The sequence below is a fragment of the Pogonomyrmex barbatus genome, unplaced genomic scaffold, assembly GCF_055798465.1.
Source record: "Pogonomyrmex barbatus isolate J1 unplaced genomic scaffold, ASM5579846v1 scaffold3, whole genome shotgun sequence".
Taxonomy (NCBI): Eukaryota; Metazoa; Arthropoda; class Insecta; order Hymenoptera; family Formicidae; genus Pogonomyrmex; species Pogonomyrmex barbatus.
The window spans coordinates 12,161,646-12,183,262 of NW_028297127.1; the positions used below are offsets into that span (position 1 = coordinate 12,161,646).

Here is a 21,617-nt window from a genome sequence, read left to right on the forward strand (position 1 = left end):
TAGAAATGGTGAGAAATAAATGTTTTGGCTCTTTTCGTATTAAGTGATTTAGATGGATGTGATATCGATATTCTATGAAATGGCATACTAATCTTAATTAATTGTTATTCAATGATTATTCAGCTTAATGAAATCTAACATTAATGACAATGAATAGTAATGATCAGGTGATTAAATATTCGATATCTAATGGCTCATAACATTAGGATATTGATATACAATTGAATTTTATCCTCTGTAATTCATCTAATACGACTATCGTGTTCATATAATATATGTAATACATGATTTTATGGTTGGCCAGGAACCGTCAATCATTTTATAATGATATATCAATCGATTCTATTATGATGTGTTTATTAATTGATGTCCCATGATTTAATGATCAATAATTTCATGGGTGAATATGCAATAACGTATAATATTCATAAAAGAATTTCGCATAATTGTTGAATACGAGTTGACTGATAATTCTCTTTTATGATTAGTAATAATTATATCTAGTTGAATTATAGTATTAATCGAAATATATTTATTATAATTAGTTTAAATGTTCGCATAGCCATTAAATTTTTAAATTTTTAAATTTTATTATTTTAAATTTAATTTAATTTTTAAATTTTTGTTTCTTTAATTTTTAATTTTAACTAGGTATATAAATCAAATATAAAGTTTTATTAAATAATTTTATACGATAATTCGCTAATAATTCATTTTACAAAACTTTACTTAACATTTTATAAAACTTGACTTAAATAACAGAAAATTTACAAAATATTAATTAGATCCAACGATCTCTCTCTCTCTTCTTTTTTCTCTCTTAACGATTTATATATAAAACTATTAATTGAATAGAATACTTTAATTGCTTTTGCTGTTGATCAATTCGATTAATCGTCAAGTTATGGAGATTATTTCTTTCGAAATCTGAGTAAATGTGTATTTCTGGAATATCGTGACGAAAATCGTTCGGAGACGATTGTCCATTGCGAATTTTGTAACGGCGTATCGTTTCGCGATAGTTACCGCGCCTCTGGGCTCCGAGTTTAATAATCAATAATTTCCCCCTTTAATTTTCCCCTTGGCGGCCTCGGGGTTGCACGTGTACGGACCGTGCCGCGATCGTGTCGAACCTGCCGCGAGAATTTTGTCCGTCACCGATCGTTCTCGCGAACGTTGCGGCGCTCCATCATCTGGACGATACTTTCACGTTAACCAAGCGGGGGACCGGACGCCTCCCCCCCCTCGAAACTCGGCCTTACCGCTCTTTATCGTGGTCGTTTTATTTGACAAACAGCGTCCGAGCTATGCACACTTCCTCCGGGAATCTTGGCTTTCATCCGAGCCGTTACAGTGTTCTCGATTTTCGACGCCTCGCGCCTCCGGGCCCCCGATCTATATTATCGTCGCCGGGACCGTCGTTAAAAATTGATGAGGACGAGAGGCTAAGAGGTGTAATCGCTGTTAAATTCAGTGCGTACCACGACCGTATTCTATAGAACATGCTCCGCCACTTGTGGGAAATTGCGAAACACACGTTATCGGGATGCTTTTTGGTTTCCAGATAAATAGCCGTCGATCATGATGATCCGTACATAAGGCTTTTAAAATAGACATTATTATTCGTTTTAACTTTATGAATTATAGGAATGTTTGGAACTTATATATATAATAATAATAATATACTTGTGTATTTTTACAATATATCAAAAATGTCATTCGACGAGACGAAAAGAGAAAAGAGAAAATTAAGTTAAAATGAATTTAAATTCTTTGCAACAATCGAAATAAACCCGATAAAATATCACATGATTTTATGATGACATGAATCGTATATAAATTTATGCGATACGATTTTATATTATAATAAATATTTATTATATTTTATTCATAATATACAATTTTTTGAATTAAGGATAATTAATATATTGAATTCCCATCGAAATCAGTTTTCCGCGCAACATCTTCACGAAATTGTATTTCTCTTGATTAAACGTGACACTTCCGGTTTCACCTGAGCGGATTCGTATCGGGTGACCAATTGGCTGCCGCTTGCAAGATGTTGCGACGCCCGAGGGTCTCGAGAATTGACCCGCGACCTCGTTCTCCTCTTGCTCCATACCCCCTTCTTGTCTTCTAGACGATAGATAGCTCAGACGATTGTGCACTTTCATTGAAAGATGCGCCAGTCGTATTTCTTCGAGATGACACTCGAGAAAAAGAGTCCTTTCATCGTGTCTGCTACATCATTAGCATACATATGCATGCATAATTAAAATGCGACATACAATTTTTGTGCACAAACTAATTGGTACTATCATATTTATAACAAGGAAACGGAGATTTATTTATGTCTAATTATTATAGAGATTGATCAAAGATATTTGACTTTTATTACATTATTATTACACTCCGTTTCATTTAGCGACAATTACAAATATAAACGAACTCTTACGTTCGTATCAATTTCGATGGCTGTTTTCTGACTCTTTGCGAATATCAAGCTTTCTTTTCAAGTCTCATATCTCAATCACACAATGATAATGCTGTCATGAAGAAGTTGTCTAATCAACTGTTTTGTTCTTGGATTCTAAATCTTTTTAGTAAATACAATTGTACATATTCGAAATCAGCGGAAAGAGAAAACACAGACATGCGAGTACATGTATATTTTTTACATACTTCAGTTTCTATTTATTTTATTTACATTTTATTTATTTATATTATTTGATATTTTATTTATATTATTATTATTATTATTATATAATTGTTTATATTATTTGATATTTTATTTAATTTTTCTTGTTACACAATGTACAATCCAGATGTATTGTACGTTCAATTCTCTACGTACGGCAGAATCTGCTTTTAATGGATTCGCTGTTATCGTGTTATACATGTACACCCACAGGTGCAACCTATATTCCTGGCGTTATTTGCATGGCGACGTGATAAAATCTCGCTCGCATGTGCCAGGATATACAGGAAACCCGAGCAGATCCCCTCCGTCACTTGATAGTATCAATTCATCGTTAACGAGTCTATTCGCCGAGTTGCATTGCGCCAAATGTGTAACGTCTATGTACAGTGCTATTTTACGTCTTATATTTCATCTCAAAATTGTACGCGAATGATAAATTGTAACTACGTTTGATATTTCACGGTCTTAAAAACGGTCGATGTCGAAGAAATTTTGAACTTTCGTACAATCATTACGTGCGATTTTTATCTTTTCTTTTTTTCTTTACCTCTCGCAATTTATTCTCATCTGAAAAGGGACCGTGTTTTTCTTCGCCGTCCCAATGGTATCGTACGGCCGTTTCATTATTTTCTATTGTGATCCCATGGTGCGCGTACCTCTCGCGGTTACGTGGTTACCTGTCCGCCTTCCTCGAGTGCAGGTGCAACCGATATTTACCATGTTACTTACAATTTACGCGGTGAGGACGATAAGATCGGCCGTGCGTGCTCGTAAACGAAGAACGAACATGTCAATATTGAAAATATGGAATGATATTTTATTATGCTCTTTGGGGATTTTATATATATATATATATATATATATATATATATATATATATATATATGTATACTTTCGCTTCTCCGCGGGTCGACCCCTGTTTTATCTTTAATCTTTTCGTTTCTTCCTTGCGTTATCACGATTCGGCAAACTTTACAATGGTCTCTGATATATTCGGATCGCGATGTACAATGAGGTAATTGTAGATTTAAGAGCGAAATAGTTCTTAATATGTAGGGGTATCGTTGGCAGTCTTACGGGGTAGCATAGGGCACGAGTTAGTGCATTAATTTTGCTTATCACCAGGCGGGAGAGATTATTGCGAAAGGTCTTTCGCCATGCTCTCTCTCTCTCTCTCTCTCTCTCTCTCTCTCTCTCTCTCTTTCTCTCTCTCTCTCTCTCTCTCTCTCTCTCGACGATGTTTGCTCACCCTTTAATCGAACGGTTTATTTTATCACTCGCGTAATTACCGTAAATTATTGACGCTTAATTCCCGATTTACCGCACTTAACGCTCCGATAACGACGACGACTTCAGCGATCTTACCTGTGCCCCGATGATAGTTGCGCTGCGTTACAATATTGCGCTTGGACTTAATGCGACCGCCTTATCATTAAATGTCTACTTAAGGATCATGTGAAAACCTTAATACGGGAATTAATAGATCTATGCAGTGTATTTTTCGAGGATTAGAATATTCATCGCATATAATTATTCCGTGTCGAAGTGCAAATTGGCGACAACGACAAACGATACAAATTTATCATTTCAGCTACAAACTTTAATCATAACTATCATAATATTTTAATATTATATAATTTTTTAATTATGACTGCAAGTTCAATGTTAATTTAAATTTAATTGATCATCAAATATTTTTCAGCATGATAATTTTATAAATCTATAGATCACTTTTTTTGTAGAAAAATCTTTTTTCAATGGATTTATTTGATTATTTTCTTAATGCATTTACAATCGATGAGTTACACGGTCGACTAAGCGTGTGAAAACGGTCTGACTAACTGGAAAATTAGCGGCGGTTTGAGCTTGAAATTACTAATAATTGTCGATATGGACTAAAATATATTTCGATCGATCGGTTTTTAATTGCCCAATTAGCGAGATAAGCGCTCGCGGAACATTTTCTGCAAAAATAGCGTGCCAACCTGACACGTGTTTACCAGTACCATTTGTTTAATTAATGCTTACAACGTAATCACGTTGCATCTATTTCTTCTTAGATGTGCGAATGAATCATCGAAAGGAATAACTGTTCGTGCGGCAAACGTTATCATTAGTCGACAATTAGTCAAGATACGAATCGACCATGCATTTTCTATTAAATCACACGTTACGAAGCTGCTGGTAGGGCAGGCATATCAGCAAATAATCGGTTAAAGAATAGATAATTTCAATGTGTGTTCGCCAACTAAAATTATTTCATCATATAATTATCTTTTATATTGCGAAGGCCATTTGCCACAAAAATATGTTATTTATAATTGATAATGTACAAGAGTAAGAGTAACATTAAAAGCGTGAAATCATTAATACGTGACTATCATCGTTACGGTGAATTGCCGTAGGCGAATTCCTTTTAAAGGAATTATACAGGAATTATGAACTGATAATATTGTATCGTCGATTTGAAAAAAAAAAAAAAAAAAAAAGATTTGTTCACGTTATTGTAAACGGTCTCGTGGAAATAAGAAAATGCCATTCATTTACTAGTGCATTAAGTTTCACTTTTCGAATGCGATTCGTTCTTTCGTTTTTACCTTTTGTTTTCTGGCTCTGTATCTTCGGTTTTTTTTTCTTTTCTCTCGTCCTTCGTAGTCCGGAATAGCTTCTGATAATCGTGGTGGTGCGGCGGCATAGTCGGGACAGCTCGTTACCTTTACAAATCGAGCCGGCCGATCAGATTCGCGCCGGATGTGCAACAGGTGAAATTACATGTCGAGAAAATTGCCGATCGTCGATCTCCTCTCTGCTTCTCCTTCTCGGATCAGATTCTTCCTCCTTTCTAGTCGCCTCACGCGTCTCGCCTCTAATCACGAACTCGTCGGTTTTCAACAAAACTTCTCCAGTTCTTTAAAAAGTTTGCGAATATCATTAGTATTCGAATACCTTCTTCTTACTTTCCGACGTAAATTTTAACGTGTCGTTATCATTCTGTAATATTGTTATCTTCTGATGTTGATTTCCTAATATCACATCGATATCGATTTGAAATAGCACTCGTGCGCAATAGTGGAACATTGAATACGTCATCGAAGCGAGGTAATTGAGATCAATTAAATTGTATCTGTGACTGTGACGTGTATGCATATAAAGCGAATGCCTAGCGAGCCGTATTGCTAAATCATACATTAAGAACATTAATTCCGATTTCACAGTGAACGATGTGCTACTTTGATTGGCCTGGAGTACCGTCGTGTCCCTCTATTTGGCGTATCGGAAATTAGTATCGCGGAGATACGCGGCGCCGATACACTCGTCGCTATCCCATTAATTATATGGGTCGCACGTCCGCTCGCAAATCCGAATATCGAGCATTACGGCATTGTAGAAAACGATTTGGCTTTAACACGCGGAGGTTCGCGCACGAACATGATTTAATATATGTTCTGCGATCTGCAGTCGTGAGCACCACGCCCTTAACGCCGGCACACGCCAGCCCTGACCTTTTCCATCCTCCGTTTGTTCCTCGTAAGATCGAGGAGATTACGGCTTCCAGCCGTGATCGGTACGAATGATGCCTTTATACGGCGGTCCGGATTCCAGCGTGCATCATTTTGGCCCGGGTCGGCCTCCTTGTAGGAATTAATTAAAAGTAACGTGTTTTCACCGACGGGGTCGTTTCGTTCTCCGTGGTCTTGCCTGGTACTCTTGAAAAGAGTGCAATCCCCGATGTAACGAGTCACGCTCGTATACATCTTTTTTATCGGCCAATTTAATTATAATAACCGTTCCGGTGCTATCGCCTCGTTTAGTGAATTCTTTATACCGAGCAAAAACTTTTCTGATACATAAGCGTGGTATAATGCAATTATAATACCAAATTTCTAAATTTCTATTTTTTACTAAATAAATTTCTATTTTTTTACATAAATTGCGATTATAAATCGAAATAATAGAGATAAGATTTATTGTTTTAGATAAAATCTTTGTTGTACCAAGATATTGACAAAAATTGATTATAATTCGTGTTTAATTATTTAATTATGTGTATAGTTCTACAAATAATAACATCAGCGTAATAATTAGAATCAAATGAACAATTTACTAGAGATAATTAAATTTCAATAGCAATAAGAAAATATATTTTTTTAAAAATGCATGAAGCAAAAAATTGGAGTAAATGGATTGATATAAATTATTCATTATAAGGTAACAATTGCAAACATGCTTCATGTTTATTGTAATAATCCGCTCATTATATTCAGAGAGACTTATTTTGAAAAAAATTTCTATTAACAAATATGGTTATTAAATAGAGCATAATTTTTTAGCAGGTTATAATTTGCAGTTATTATTTATTTAAGTTATAATATTTTACAAATTTTTTATTTTATAATATATTTTATCAAAAGATTTTTAAATATAATAATTATTTTCTTTTTGATAATATTACGATTTTCATCATAATCATTCTCTTAATTAAGGGATCGCTGCTGCGTCATTACGTTTATTAGATTGATTGTAAATTATTCGAAAGTCGTCCTTTTGATGGGAATCAAGGTTTGATCAGTTCCCACAGTAAACTATCACTACCCTCCGCAATCGCCATTTTCATCATCCCCAATTCATCTATTTCATTGACAAGTGGTCATATTCGGTCGATAGTAATACAGTTGCAACTCGTTATGTATTCACATTCGCTTACGGACTTACTACGTAATCGTGTATATTCGATCTTGAAACAAGAGAAGGGCTAGGAATGCAAACATCACAACTTACGTATAATAATTTTAATTACATAAAAATAAAATAAATAAATTGATTTTTTTTTTATAAAATTAATTTATAATAAAAATATATTTATTTCTTCTTAGGATTTCTTTATTAAAGATAAATGAAGCTTCTAGAACAATAAAATCATTTCTTATCTATTTTGTAGATATTCCTGTTAAGAATTTTATTAATAATTTATTAATCGACTAGAGATTTTTTAAAAAGTTTTGGGCACACATGGTGACCCTGTGTGTGCGTACACATACAGTCTTGATTTGATAGGCACGCGTGTCGTTGCACGTGTGAGCGGAGCTTCCGGCGAGTACACGCTTCTTAAAAGCCTGCTGTACGCGTGGCCGCGTATGGGGGTCCCGCGGGTTCCCACGGCGGATATGCACCCGGTGATACGTATGTACACCCATAGGGAACGGGCTTAACCGAACCATTCGGTCACATGCCATGGGGTTGCCGACCCAGCACCGGATCGTTCTTCACGCCCTCGTGCACGCACGACACACGCCGCCGCCGCCGTCGCCGACTCGTCCCCGTTGACTTATGCTATTTCAAACGCAGGTAGTCGAACGAAGGATGTCGCTGATATACGTATAAAATGTACGCACGTATCTAACGTTGTATTACTTGTCCGTGGAAAGAAAATTTTTGCTGGCAAATCTAAAAATTTGACCAGATACAAAGTGAAAATAATTTCGTTAGGCCTTAAAATTATATACAATGTTCCAATTGGTTGCTCAAAAATTTTTGCAGTATTATTATTATTGTGTTAAGCATTCTACGTAATAATTTTAATGGTCCAACAAAATTATTTTCAGATCCATATCTGGCCAAATTTCGTTAGAGTGTTAGCAAAATTGTTTTCTCTATGTAAGAGACGAAAAACGAAAACAAATCGTTAGTCGTTTATTTTAGCAGGATGAATTAATTTAAGTGAGATATTGATAAAGACATTAAGAAAACAATTACAGAGTACTGGGAATTAATGTTATTCATTAAGAATACATCAAGAAAATGTGGACGTGCTTGCGTGGGAATATTTTTTCATGAATTATGCGAATTATAATTTACATTTATAATTTTCATTGTATTGTAGAATAAATTCATACGGTACATTTTTTTGTGGTATGTTCATATTCCTTAAAGCAATGAGGCGGTGCCGTACTTGCGGATTGTCGGCAAGAACCTTCGAACTTTTTCTTACAGTATTATCCACGCACGATCGGATTCCGCGGTTAGGATAAAATCGAGACATTCATATCATATTTAATAATATCCATCCATGTGCAACAGGAAGCAATCGCGCGAAAAGAAAGTAATTTGATCAATTTCGCACATCCGCTTGCTACGATTCTCTTATGGCTGGATTTATTATTTTTACGATGGTTAAATGGTTCAAAATTTATTAAGTTTTTCTGGACGTTAATTTTATTATTTTCACGATTTGTTTCTAAATTTAACAATTGTTAAAAAAGTAATTCTTATAATCGAATTATTTAATTGTCTAACATTATGGCAGAGTGATTTATTGCGAGATAAAGTATTTTTGAACAATCGTTTAAATCCTTCAGATTCATTGAGAGGATTCATTAATATCTATTGACATATTCGAATGTATTATTAATGATGCGAACTTTTGTGGCATTACTCTTAATAGAAATCATATATTCCAATATGGATTTGTTTCGTCAATCGATATGGAGAGCGATTTATCACTCGATTCATTAAATATTCAAGTCGATTGCTTATGTGCTGTATGACTCATCATTGTGAAAAGAGAACATATTTAATTATTTTTTTGATCGGCAAGTGTAACTGCCAGTTCTCCGGATTGCACATATTTTCGAGATATATTTGATGAAGATGCCATTTTCATTTTACAAGATAAATTAAAAACTTAAATATCAGTCCGCTCGACATGAATCATTTTAATACAATTTATTTTTAAATACAATGTAATTTTTTCATGCACTTTCAGACATTCTTAAAGTCAAGTTTTTTTCAAAATGTCTTCATATACATATGTTTTCATTTAATGAACTTGTTTTACATTTACTTGAACATAATTGAGAAAGTTCATTTTCATATCATTAATTTATGCTCCCGTAATTATTTGCTTTTTCAAAGAATTACGCTATTCCGCTGCATTTTTCTCATTATAAGATGCAAAACTAAGGGCCGTGTACCTGCATATTCATACACGATCATTCCTTTGTTGTGTAAAACAAATCGCACAAAGCCACACGTTCTACCTTTTACCTGCCCAGAAAAAAATAAGAGTAATTTCACACCTTTGTTCTCTTCTTTCGGTCCGTTTCTCTGCTATTTCACATATTGCTTGGCCGCAGGCTGATACTAATATATATGCAGATTACGATTCTATTTTATAAAGAACTTCTACTTCATAACGAAGTTAGAACGTTACAATATGATAATGAGCACAATTTTATATCGATTTGTTTATTTTTTTACAAAATTAAACAAATTTATTTTATTTTCTTTTTTGTACTAGATTATCAATATCGTATGTAAATATATGTAGCTTTATACGATAAATTCCGCTTCCGAATAAAAAAATATCATATCGTTTGCGGTAATATTTTCGGTAATATATGGATTTAGAGTCCGATTCTGCCGGAAAGGTCAAAGTTATCCTGCCGAAGGTATCGTAACGTTATCCCAGATTTCTCTCTGCCGCGGTTAGGAAGTATTTCTTGTCGGTCGTATTGTCGCGACTCTTTAGATCGCGACTCGCTCGATTGTACAAGGGTGGAACGCACCGGATGCCAGTCGCACCGGTGCAAACACCGTTCCAGCTCACGCAGGAGATACGATCTCGCGCATATAGGAACAGCCAACATCCTCGGCCTCGGTCCGGCTCCCTCCAGGCGTAAGCCGGCTACGCCATTAAGCTGGAATTCAGGTGTATTAACGATCCCGGACCGCGGCACGGCAGGTACGTAGCGACCACCCGTGGCCACCCGGTAGCACACTAATGGCAACGCCACGGCGTTCGTTAGGGAGAGATTTTATTTCGCCTATCTTACGCGCTCGCGCTCCGAGTCTACACGACGTTTACCGTCGGCCGCGGCACAGGGCGACTCGTATCCGATGGGAAAGGGTATTGCGGGACGCGATTGTGTACGATTGCGTCGTACTCACGGGGATGTTACTCTGATTGCTGCAACGTCGACGAGGTCGACCGAAAGCCTTTCGCCGTACCTCGGTATTTTACAAAATGTCCCCGATATTATTGCCACTTAAGTTAAGTTATCGACGTGCTTTTTCTGATCCAAATGTATTCGAAATGGATAAGGTTGCTGATTCGAATGTTGTATCTCACAATCAACCGATGAACTGATGATATCATTGCCACGTTCGTGCTTGCTTGCGTTTTAAGAAATATCCTATAGTTATAGTGATATATTTTTAATTTATTATATTAATTTCTTGAAGTAAATTGGAGACTATACAATATCTTGAATATGAAAAGAACAATTTTGCTGACGTATCTAAAAATTTCAAATACTGAAATAACTTTGTTAGTTAAAAATAGTCATGTAGAATATTTAAGCATAATGATAATATTGCAAAAATTTTTGATATTCTAGTAATCAAAAAATTTGAATGTTTTACATATTATTCCGATATATATCACCCGATAAAATTATTTTTAGATCTGTATCTGGTTAAATTTTTAAATATTTTAGCAAAATTATTCTTTTGATGTGGCGTGACTTCATTCTTTTGTGTATTTCGTATGAAACAAATTGCACTGAAGTGAAAATGCAACGATGCGACTAATCTCGCGAATATATAAGCATATATAAGCTGCGTTGAGTCTTTGTGTTCTTATTTAAATACGAAATACTCGAATGCTAAGCGACATTATCATTATCGAAAAATTCTAGTAAAGATTTCGCAAATGTTACTCATAAATAAATAAATATCCATGTATTCATTAAATTATTAATTTCTTTTTTATAAAGAATTTTTATCATAACAATAATCCTTACTAATAAGTAAAATATAGGTGTGTGGGGGATGTGTGTATGGAATACACGCGGTAAACACATGCTCTGTGGAATTCGCGACGCGGCTCATCTCTACGATCCTCGAAATTAGGGACCAATAGCATTGTTCGTCGCGCACGACTCGAGTTCGCTTCTCGCTCCCGATCGTTACGAATCTTTTAGAATTACGATAACGTTCTCCGTTCCGTCTTTCATATTCTCGTATCCGGAGAATTCGTTATCGCTGCCGCATTTGCTGTGAGAAGTGGAGTGACCTCGTGTGAAGTGTACACGAAGGCCGACCAACATCACAATTTGAAGTGAACTATCAAATATCTTCATAAGAAGATTACCGTTGTGTCGTGCGCGAATCGCATTGTACTTCAATAGCCGAAACTAGTGTTAGCTCTCCTCGACTTTTATTATATGCATGGTAAACCATATTTTTATAATTAATAACGGAATTGGTTGATACACGACCGCTCTTCTCGCCTTGGTGCACGGATTACGTAAGGTGGAACTAGCCATCCGCGAACAAGGAATTACGAGATTTCTATTATATTCGTATTTTTATTGCATGTTTCAGATGGTTTTGTCATTTTGACGACGATAATTACGTGAACGTGCCACGGCTACTAAAGCTTCTGGACAATTACAATCCTCGTGAGGATTGGTATCTCGGCAAACCCTCGATACCTGCGCCCTTGGAGATCATCAGACAAGGTCCAGAGCCGCAAAAGCGACCGGTAAATACAAAATTAATTATGCTTTTTTTCATATACGTTCTATCAGTTTTGCAATTTCGTTCGCTTATGAATTTGTTTAAAGATGGTAAAGTAAATGTATAGTAAATCGCATATATTAGATTAATCATAAAAATAATTGATTTATATAGTCACTTGGATTTAATAGAATTATTCAAATTTGAAGAGTGAAATGGATGAACGGTGAAAAGATGAAAATTTACATCTTCATTATATAACACATTTTTATTTTCTTTAATACTTTCTCAAGATATTTTATTTTTAATATTTAAACACAGATAAGATTATCGCTATATAGTAATTATTAATGTAACATAGATATTCCTACATAGATATTCCTTCTTATTAATATTAATGTACATAGATATTCCTTCTTATTAATATTAATATTTAAATTTGAGATTAAGATGATTTATTCATCCAATTATGCAGCTTCTGTATTTCGATGGACCACCTGAGTCGACCCAAGATTTACTTACAGTATCGATTGTGTAAACCGTAATTACACTTCTCCGAAAGTCAACTTATTACGCCCGGCCTTCGCGGTCGGTCAACCAAAGAAAGCTGTCTCCCGGGATTTATTTAACGTCGTAATAGTTCAACAGTAGCAATTTGAACTAATGACAATAACGAACGCTATACAGACGCGCTTTGTCGTTCGGCACGCGGAGATGCCGCTCGTGAAATTCGCCTTTGAAGGCTTCCGGTGGGTCTCGCGATGAAATTAAACGCGCCAGAGGAAGAAAAAGCCAAGAGGCTTTCAGAAGGAAAAAGAAAAGCTTGAAGAAGCGAGAACTGGGGGATAAAAAGGAGGGGAGATCATTCGCGAGATTTTCTTTCTTTTCCCTTTCTCGTTTTCTCTCCTCTCCTCGCGGCCTTTTACGCGAGAAGAGCGTTACCACGCCGTGCCGTCACTAACGGGTGGTCTTATCGAATTTATGCATCCGCGAGGCGGCGGCTTCCGGCAAAGTCGAGCGTGCATACGTCTTGGCAAGTGCGGATTTAGAGTGAAATAGGGATCGCTCCGCTTTTGTGAGCAGTTCGTTCGACGTTGAAGGCGAGGAATATCGCACGAAGAAAATGCACGATAGCGTCTATTCTTTTTAATGCTCCCCCGGCGGCGGTCTCTCCTGTGCCGCGGGTTTCACGCTATTATCTCGCACCTCGTGCATATATATCTTTCTTATCCCGTGCGAATGCATGATAAGTTTTTATAGGTAGGTCTCGGTCCCGAGCTTCGCGCCCGTGAAATTCCGATTTTCCTCCGCGGGAGATCCAGTCGTTGCGGCCGCGCGCGGTTCACTATCTCCTCGGATATTCAATCTACGATATTTTTTTGCACAGCCCGGATGTGCGTATATCCGCAAAATTGCTCCTGGAGTTTCGGCATACTGCATCTGAGACGAGATTTTTCATAGTATTCTTCTATCGTGAGTTTATAACTCGAAAAGAAACGGAAATGTCGCAAACTTATAAAATATTATGCCTAATAATAAAGAAAATGCTGCCATAGTTGAAAAATATAATAAAACATCGAAGGGGAAAGTACTTTAAATAATATTTCCTTTTATAATATTTTTTGTTGTATATATTTTAATTCTACGATTATTATTTTTAGATTACAGCAATCGTGTCTTCTTAAATACCAATATTTAGTGCAATTCTAATTTTTGCAAATTTATTTGGAAATTCCTAGGAATTCTAAATTATGTATCTATGGATTGTTTTATAAAATAATATAGTCTTGATAAATTGTTGAATTGCAAATAATATTTTTAGTCTTGAGATTATGAATTTCAAATCAAGGGTATTCTTAGGAGGGAGCGAAGTATGTAGTGAGAGTGTCTTTTCAAGGCACTCAGCAAGCGAAGAAACTCGCCCATGCACAATCACGAATCGATAAAAGCCCATCTCACGTACTGCTTTAACAGATACACGATGCGATTCGGATGTCACTGATATGATCGCCGACGCTCGGCAGCCGACGGTTAAAGGAAGCCCGCGATCTTATCACGACGCGGTGTCATGCTATGAGGCCATTAATCCTTTTTCTTCTGTCGAGACGAGAAATGAAAAAGGAGAGCCTTTGCCATTGACGTCGCTCACGGTGGAGAGGACGGGCCGATATGCTCCGGAAAAAAATTCCAGGACACGTGCGTGTCACTCGCTTTAGAAAATGGATATAATCCGCCTGTGCGGAAATTTAAAATATACTCCTCTTTCTCTTTTTTGCTCCGCTTTCGTGATGTACGCGCATTGAATTAATTTTTGACCTATCGATTGTTTTTTCTGCGGCCGCGTAATTTGCATTCCGCGGCTGAAAGTCGGACAAGGTACGAATTGGAAAAGCTGCTTCTTCTCGTTGCTTCTTCCTTTCATCGTCGGGAGAAAAAGGTACGAGGTTGCCGGGAGAAAATAGATAAAGACGAGTGGAATTCGTGGTGCTCTCGAGATGAAACGATAAATCTTGCAAAGCCCGTAGGATTCGTTCTTCCTTCTGAGATTAACCGCTTCTTATAAGGTCCGATCGAAGCCATTCATCAAGCGCCTTTCTTGATATCTCTTTCCTCTTTCCTGATTTCTCTCCGCCGCTCGTTAAAGTCTAATCATAGTACGGATTCCGATTCTTTCCTTCTTCTGCTATCCTTCTTCTGCCGTGAACTTCGCGCGATCTATGATCGCTAATAATCGATCGGACCTTTCACTACCGAACGGACTACCGCGCTCATAGGGATTGAGCAGGAAAAGGAAACGAACATGATTTAGATCTCTGATTTATTGAATAGTGTACTTATTTAGAAACGCACTATATTACGATTTATTTAAAGATTTTTTTTATTCAGTTTTTACAAACACTGAGAGCATAGTAGATTTACTTGCAATTTAATAACGTATTCTTTGAAAAAAATGATAAATTATTTTTTTTCTTTTAAAAGGAATTTCGAGAAAATGAAGTTTCTTGAATTTTTTTTATATCTAACATTAAATATTTTAATATAATCTTTTAATATAAACTGATATTAAATATTTTAATAAAAATCTCGAATTAAAATTCTATAATAACAAAATTTTTATTCAAATGATTAATTCTGGAATCACTAGTATGCGGGCATTACAATTTGTTTTTGAGAAAATCAATTTTAGAAATTGATCAAAGAAGTTAGTTTTATTAAAGATTTGTATTGATAAAATATATAAGTATCATGACGATGTAAATTAAAAAACTTTGGTTGGTTCCTTCTCACGTTGATAATAAAATCAACGTAAAAAACGCCACGAGAATTTGTGATCTATGATTTATAAGAAAAACGTTTGACGTACAGATTTAATGTGAGCGTTCGCGGAAAGCCTCTTACACGCTTATCCGACCGTCGGAACCATTTTTCACGCCATTATTTCACATAGGGCTGTCGTGAGATCCGGTCCGACAACTACCTTGGGGCCGACGCCAGTCATACAACGAACTCGTTACCGGCCGGCGAAAGATACACGAAACTCGATTGATCGTGGTATATGTGCGTGTTGGCGTATCGATCGTTACGTGGTAACCCATTTAAGATGATGTGGTGTTCATGCGGAATTTAAATTGGTCGATACCCTCTGACACACTCCCCTGATAGCACTTAATCCATTAAGTAAACGAACAAGAACAACATCGAACGCAAAATTGTCTCAGAAGTGCCATTAAGCGTCGAAAAAAAGAAAATTTGAAAGTGTAAAATGTAAGTCGTCGTTTTCAACAAAGTTTTGAGATAATTTACGATTGAATAAATTATTTTAATTTTATTTGCTATACGCATGATAAAATAGAGTAAACCACAGTTAACGATTTTTATCTGCGTTGTATAAGAGAAATGTGGCTCTCGTAAAATCGCCTGTTCCGCTTTAATCTGATTATGTAAAATAAATCTCAGCGTGCGTACGTTATACAGGATTTACGTAAGGTGATAGGCCCGAGACCAGTGCTCCGATCATTTTATTCCAGTTTTATTATTACGCTGCGCTATTTGGCACAGTGTGTTCTGCACGGTGAATGGACATTGTTCGATCCGTGCGGTACGTATAAAAGAATCCTGACTCGATCTCGGACGTTTTTCTGCCCTCTACGTGGTCCTCTTTCTTTGCAGTTCTCTTCATTCAGTCTTCTTACGATCTGGTCGGACCAGTATCGTGTGCACGAAACCTCTTGAAAGTCGATCGACCGCGGTTTCTGTGAGCACAAGTATCGATAACACGCATGCCCAACCCGTTTAAACTTTTTTTTTTCTTTTTTATTTTTTTGCCCTGTACGAAAATCATTTTTATGCGAATGCTGGTCCGTCGTCGTGATATGAATTAAAATAAAAATTGTACTCGGCTACTTCCTCCCCATACCGGACACGAATCTGCTCCGCCCTTTAATTTAAGCGAAGAAACTTTGCTTCTTTATCTTTATTCATTTCATAAAAAAAGATAATTTGCCAGCAAGAAGAAAGTTGCCAGACTGCTCGATTGAAAGATGCTTGTTACTTAAAATTGTAAAATCGTCTGCTTAATATCTGCCAACATTGATTATTCATTTTTGCATTGAGTAACTTGATATGGAAGATATAAAATTTGGATAATTTTTTTTTTGCAATGTAAAGCAATTGTTTCGAATTTATAGATATAAATTCACCAATAAAAGGATTACCAGATTTCTAAGATCCGATTCGACCGAGTCCTCTCTGATTCGTTCTTTGAAACTTGTCACGCGGCTTGTTACATTTTTGTTAATTCTTTGTTTTTTTTTTATTCTCGTTTATATTTTTCGCGCGATGAGTAACGCGCGTAAGAATGTCTGGGCTTTTGGTCGGCCTTGAATTTCGTCACGTTGCACGCTTTCCTTCGCGCATGCAGATGCGCTCCGCTCGTCCCCTTATCTCGGGCGCGAATCGCGATTCATGGCGCGACGGATCCATAGTAGAACTTCCACTCGTATGTACCTACGGTGTAATACATACACGCGGGTGAAAGGTGGTTACGCGTTCGCCGGACGAGGCACGCCGGCCGGAGAGTACTTGAATCCGTTGCCGGAGTACATTGGCCGTCTTCTTCGTGCCGGCTTCTTCGCCCCTCCGTTCGCGGCCGAGACACGGTCGAGCTATCTCTCCCGACCGACCCCCCATGGGTGTGGTACCCATCTTCCAACCGAGATTATGGTCTCCGTCGTGGACGTTGCTCCCCGCGGGCTTCGCGTACTCGTATATTATATTTGCCCGAGAAATCCTCGGGCTCGCTCGATGCACACGTGTGTGCGATGCACATCGTGTGTCCGGGAAAAAAATCAGCTCGTTACTGCCCCGGCAACTGGAGCGATGTCCGCGACGCTCCCTCTCACGAAAGGTATCGCACGTAAAAAATACGGGGGCGCGATTAATGAAGGCATAGATATACGGTAACACATTTCTGACAGGCGGCAGATTTTCTATATAAAATCTTTTTTCTTTTTGTGACGGAGCAAAATTTTCGGACACCCCGTAGCGCGCGTAATACACATTTAGAGACCCGCCATTAACCGCAGGAAGCCGAGATTCCCCGCTAACGTGGCGTGCCGTGTCGTTAATGTTTTTGCAGCTTTTTTATTAGAATTTTCGACGAGAACTAACCGATTTTTAAGTGGATCACCGAGAGCGAGATAAACATCTGCGCAGGTTCAGTATTTTATGCAATACACGTGCTAGATTATTTCAATCGAATAATAATAATGCACGCTGCCGAGTTCATTATTCTGAATTTTAATTATTTTTATTTTTTTTATACAAAGTTTCAGAGAGACGAATCCATTTAGATGTTAGCCTGACGTACCGATTCATGCCGGATAGTAGATGCGTTTCAGCATGCGTGTGCCATTTGCGTCACGGGGCGCTACGATCACGGGCACAATTAACGTCCGCGGATTGACGAATGGTCAAGATTCGCGATATACGGCCGATCCGTAAAAGCGTGAGAGCGTGGCAACTAGATGCACGGTTTGTCGAAGGGGATAATTAACTTGAGACGGCTCAAATAAGAAGGGAGGGTGTGCGTCACGGCGGGGCCCGACCACGAACCAGTCGTGAAAAACTCGTAATTATTTTGCGAAAAAATACCACTTCAGCCAGGAATCGAACCTGGATCTCCGCAGGGCGCGGATCGTTAGTTTCAGATTCTTTCGGTGGCCCCTTGGCGCGATGGTGCAACTGCAACGTGGCTGCAATTGTGGCCGCGGAACGGTTGTGTCCCGTCAGGTGAAAGGCGCTCGTGTGCCCGCGGTGGATGAATGAGCGTAACGTGTATTCCGCAAATTGATAGGCAAAGTAGAGCAAAGGCAACGGCGCGAACGGGTTTGCCGTTGCTTTGTAGGTCAATGCCGGAGGATAATTTGTTAATCGCACATTGCCTCGCAACTTCGCGCGAGTGCAATTGCCCCGGGGCGGCGACCCATATCGACTCCGAATCCATCGTCCTGTGATTTTGCAAGAAATTCATGTCCGTTGTAACGGACATACGTAATGGAAAAGACCTTTGATCTGCTTTTCTTAATACTGTCTTAAAAATGCTTGGAGGTCATATGTGACTTTACATATTCGAGAATATATTACTTATCAGTCTTATCTCTTAAGGCAAATTATATTTTCTTTGATCATGTATCAGGATTTTTTGTTTGTATTACATTTTAGCGATACCTATTCTTTTATTTCTCATGCGCATTTCGTGTTTTCCTTGAGAGATAAATAGAAGACAATTTTGCGTTTTTTTTTTTTATATATTAAGATTTCAAATTAATCAGAGCTACAGTATAAATAAGATTAGATTTATTACCATTAGATTACGCATTTTCTTTTATCTAATAATAATTTAGCAGTTCTTGCGTTAAGAGAGAGCTTACGGGGATACGCCCTGTTACAATAGAGTCGATTGCCCCGGAGAGCAATCAATTCACCTGGAGGCGAGGATCGACGTACGTCGGTGGTCGTTACTTTACATTTTCCCCGGCGGCGTCGTAATTGCGCCCGCAGGAGCGCGATATCGCGCGCACCACGCCTCCAGGTGAAAGGGTGAGCGTGCAGGAGTATCGATGCAGTACGGTGGTGAAAAAGAGGCACGGGTAGGAATAGAAAGGCTGGCTGGCAGGCAGGCAGGCAGGCAGGCAGGCGGGCGAGCAAGCAGACAGGCGAATGTGCGAGCAAGCGGACAGGCGAGCAAGCAGTTGCAGCTCTCGTTCGTCGTCTTGCGTCGTGCATGGAGGTTGGAAATCGAGACCGTGCACGAGACGGTCATTTTAGCCCGACGGTAGGCCGATCCACCCGGGGGATAACCTGCCGATGAACCGTAAACCAGGAACTTATTATCGGGCTGTATACCGCACGGACGCTTTATTATTACTACTACTAGTATAGTAAAACCGGCGAGAGGAGAGCCGTTTCACTGCCAGATCTCGGAGCGAGGAAACTGCTGCGCGCCCGTCCCTAATATCTCTCCGCGACTCGCTCGTTTATAACGTTGTTGTTATCATTATGATGCCTCGTAAGCGTCAAGTTGCAAGTTTTATAGGACGTAGCCGGGGAAGCTACGATTTCTGACTTTCATCATCGGCTTTACTAGATTTGATCTGGAAAGCCGGAATAAGCTTGACAAGAGTGAGTTAACGTAATTTAATGCGATAATGCGCGATGAAAGCGTCGTCATGGGACGCTAAAATACGCACGAGTATGTGACGGGGAACGTCATTATAAAATGTGTTTTCAGAAAGAAGACTAGAGCCGGAGAACGATAATTTGGAATCTTTGACATTCTGCGGCGTGCTCGGGCGTAATTTCGTTTACTTAGCATAACTGCGAAATTTGCGTCGGACATCGTCCGCAGAGCGAATCTTCTGGAATTTCAGATCTTCATTGTTTCGAAATAGCTTCAAAAGCCGCATGGCGTTCATAGTTTATGATCGTTTCATCCAGCGGGAGGTACAGCGATGTGAACTGACGTTTTACTGCCGCGATTAACCCCGTTTCATTATCTATGCATAGCAAAGCACTTCGCGTGTCCTTCTCGACTGTGTTATTATTACTTCAGCTCTGGCAACATTAGCTTCGTAAAGTTGCGACTAAAACAGTCGCTGCATTATTGACGAAGAAATGCGAAGCGGAAAATCATTTCACCGCGTTTGCTAGAAACGAGTTTATTACGCTCTAGTACTGCAATTTCCATTCGAGCAATAAGTAATAACAGCATCGGTCGTGTTTCTTTCACATTGCAATCACGTGTCCGTATTGTGAAGTTCTGATTTTTCTGTGAGCAATTTTTGTCGCCATCGTTTCGATGTTTCTTCTTTCTCCTAACAACTGGTACTTACATCGAAAAATATTGGCGCCGGCATGGCGACGTAAACCGTAATTTCCGCTCGTAATTTGAATTACGCTTACAATTAGGCTCGTAATAAATTCATCGTTCACTTGTGACGCTCGCTTTTCGACCGGTGGTTAATTACTGTCGGGGGATCTTAAGTATTTCGACACGGATCTTTTTCGTTCTTAGTACCCGAGCTCCAACTATCTTATAATTCGCGTCGCTTCGCTTTTTACTGGCAAACTCACCGCGAAAGTCTGCCAATTAACCGACATTGTCCTCCAAGGTGAGATGGCGTTTTATCAAATTTCATCATACCCGGTTAACCGGCCGTAAGTAGGACAGAATTTAATAATGGCCGGTGATTGTCAGTCGCTAATAGCCTTTATTCGTGGCTTTTTTGTGCTCCATTTTAATATATTTTTATATATTTTCTTTTGCGATGATTTACGCACACATACGAAATGTATGGAAGAATATAGAAAAGAACACATATAAGAGCAATACAAGAGTGTTGTCAGACTTGGATTGTATCGAAACTCTTTGAGTTTTAAAAGGTTTATAATAAAGATTAAATTCTATAAATACTAATGATTATTTAGTATCGTCTTATAATATAATATTAAATATACAACACTCAGAAGATCAGAATGTTGTACATGATATTAATACAGAATTATATTTTTTTTTTTATATTTATTTTATATATATTACAATTTTTTATACGTGAATAGAATCATAAATCTAATGAAATAATTATAAAAAATCCTTTTTTATAGTTATATATTCATAGGTATGTTTTGCGACACTCTTTACAATAATGAAGTGCCAGTACTTCGAGATCGACGTGCTTTATTCGAACAAAAGACTCCGCTGACAATAGATTTTTCCACATTGTCGTAACACTTTTTGCTTAAAACAAGTACAGTCTCGCGTTAAATTGTGCGTACATAAACCCTTGCGTATAAAGCGCATCTTTTTACGTCGTCGATCGTCTCGCTAGTCCGCCCA

General features: G+C 37.9%; 1 protein-coding gene across 2 annotated transcripts in view; it reads left to right on the forward strand.

Moving 5' to 3' along the window:
• Positions 1-21,617, forward strand: part of fng (Fringe glycosyltransferase) — a 91,762-nt gene that overhangs the window by 26,626 nt on the left and 43,519 nt on the right. For both annotated transcript variants that reach the window (XM_011631899.3, XM_011631898.3), the window contains exon 5: positions 12,086-12,245. In XM_011631899.3, the coding sequence (XP_011630201.2) occupies positions 12,086-12,245 (160 nt within the window). The remainder of the gene's footprint in view (positions 1-12,085; positions 12,246-21,617) is intronic.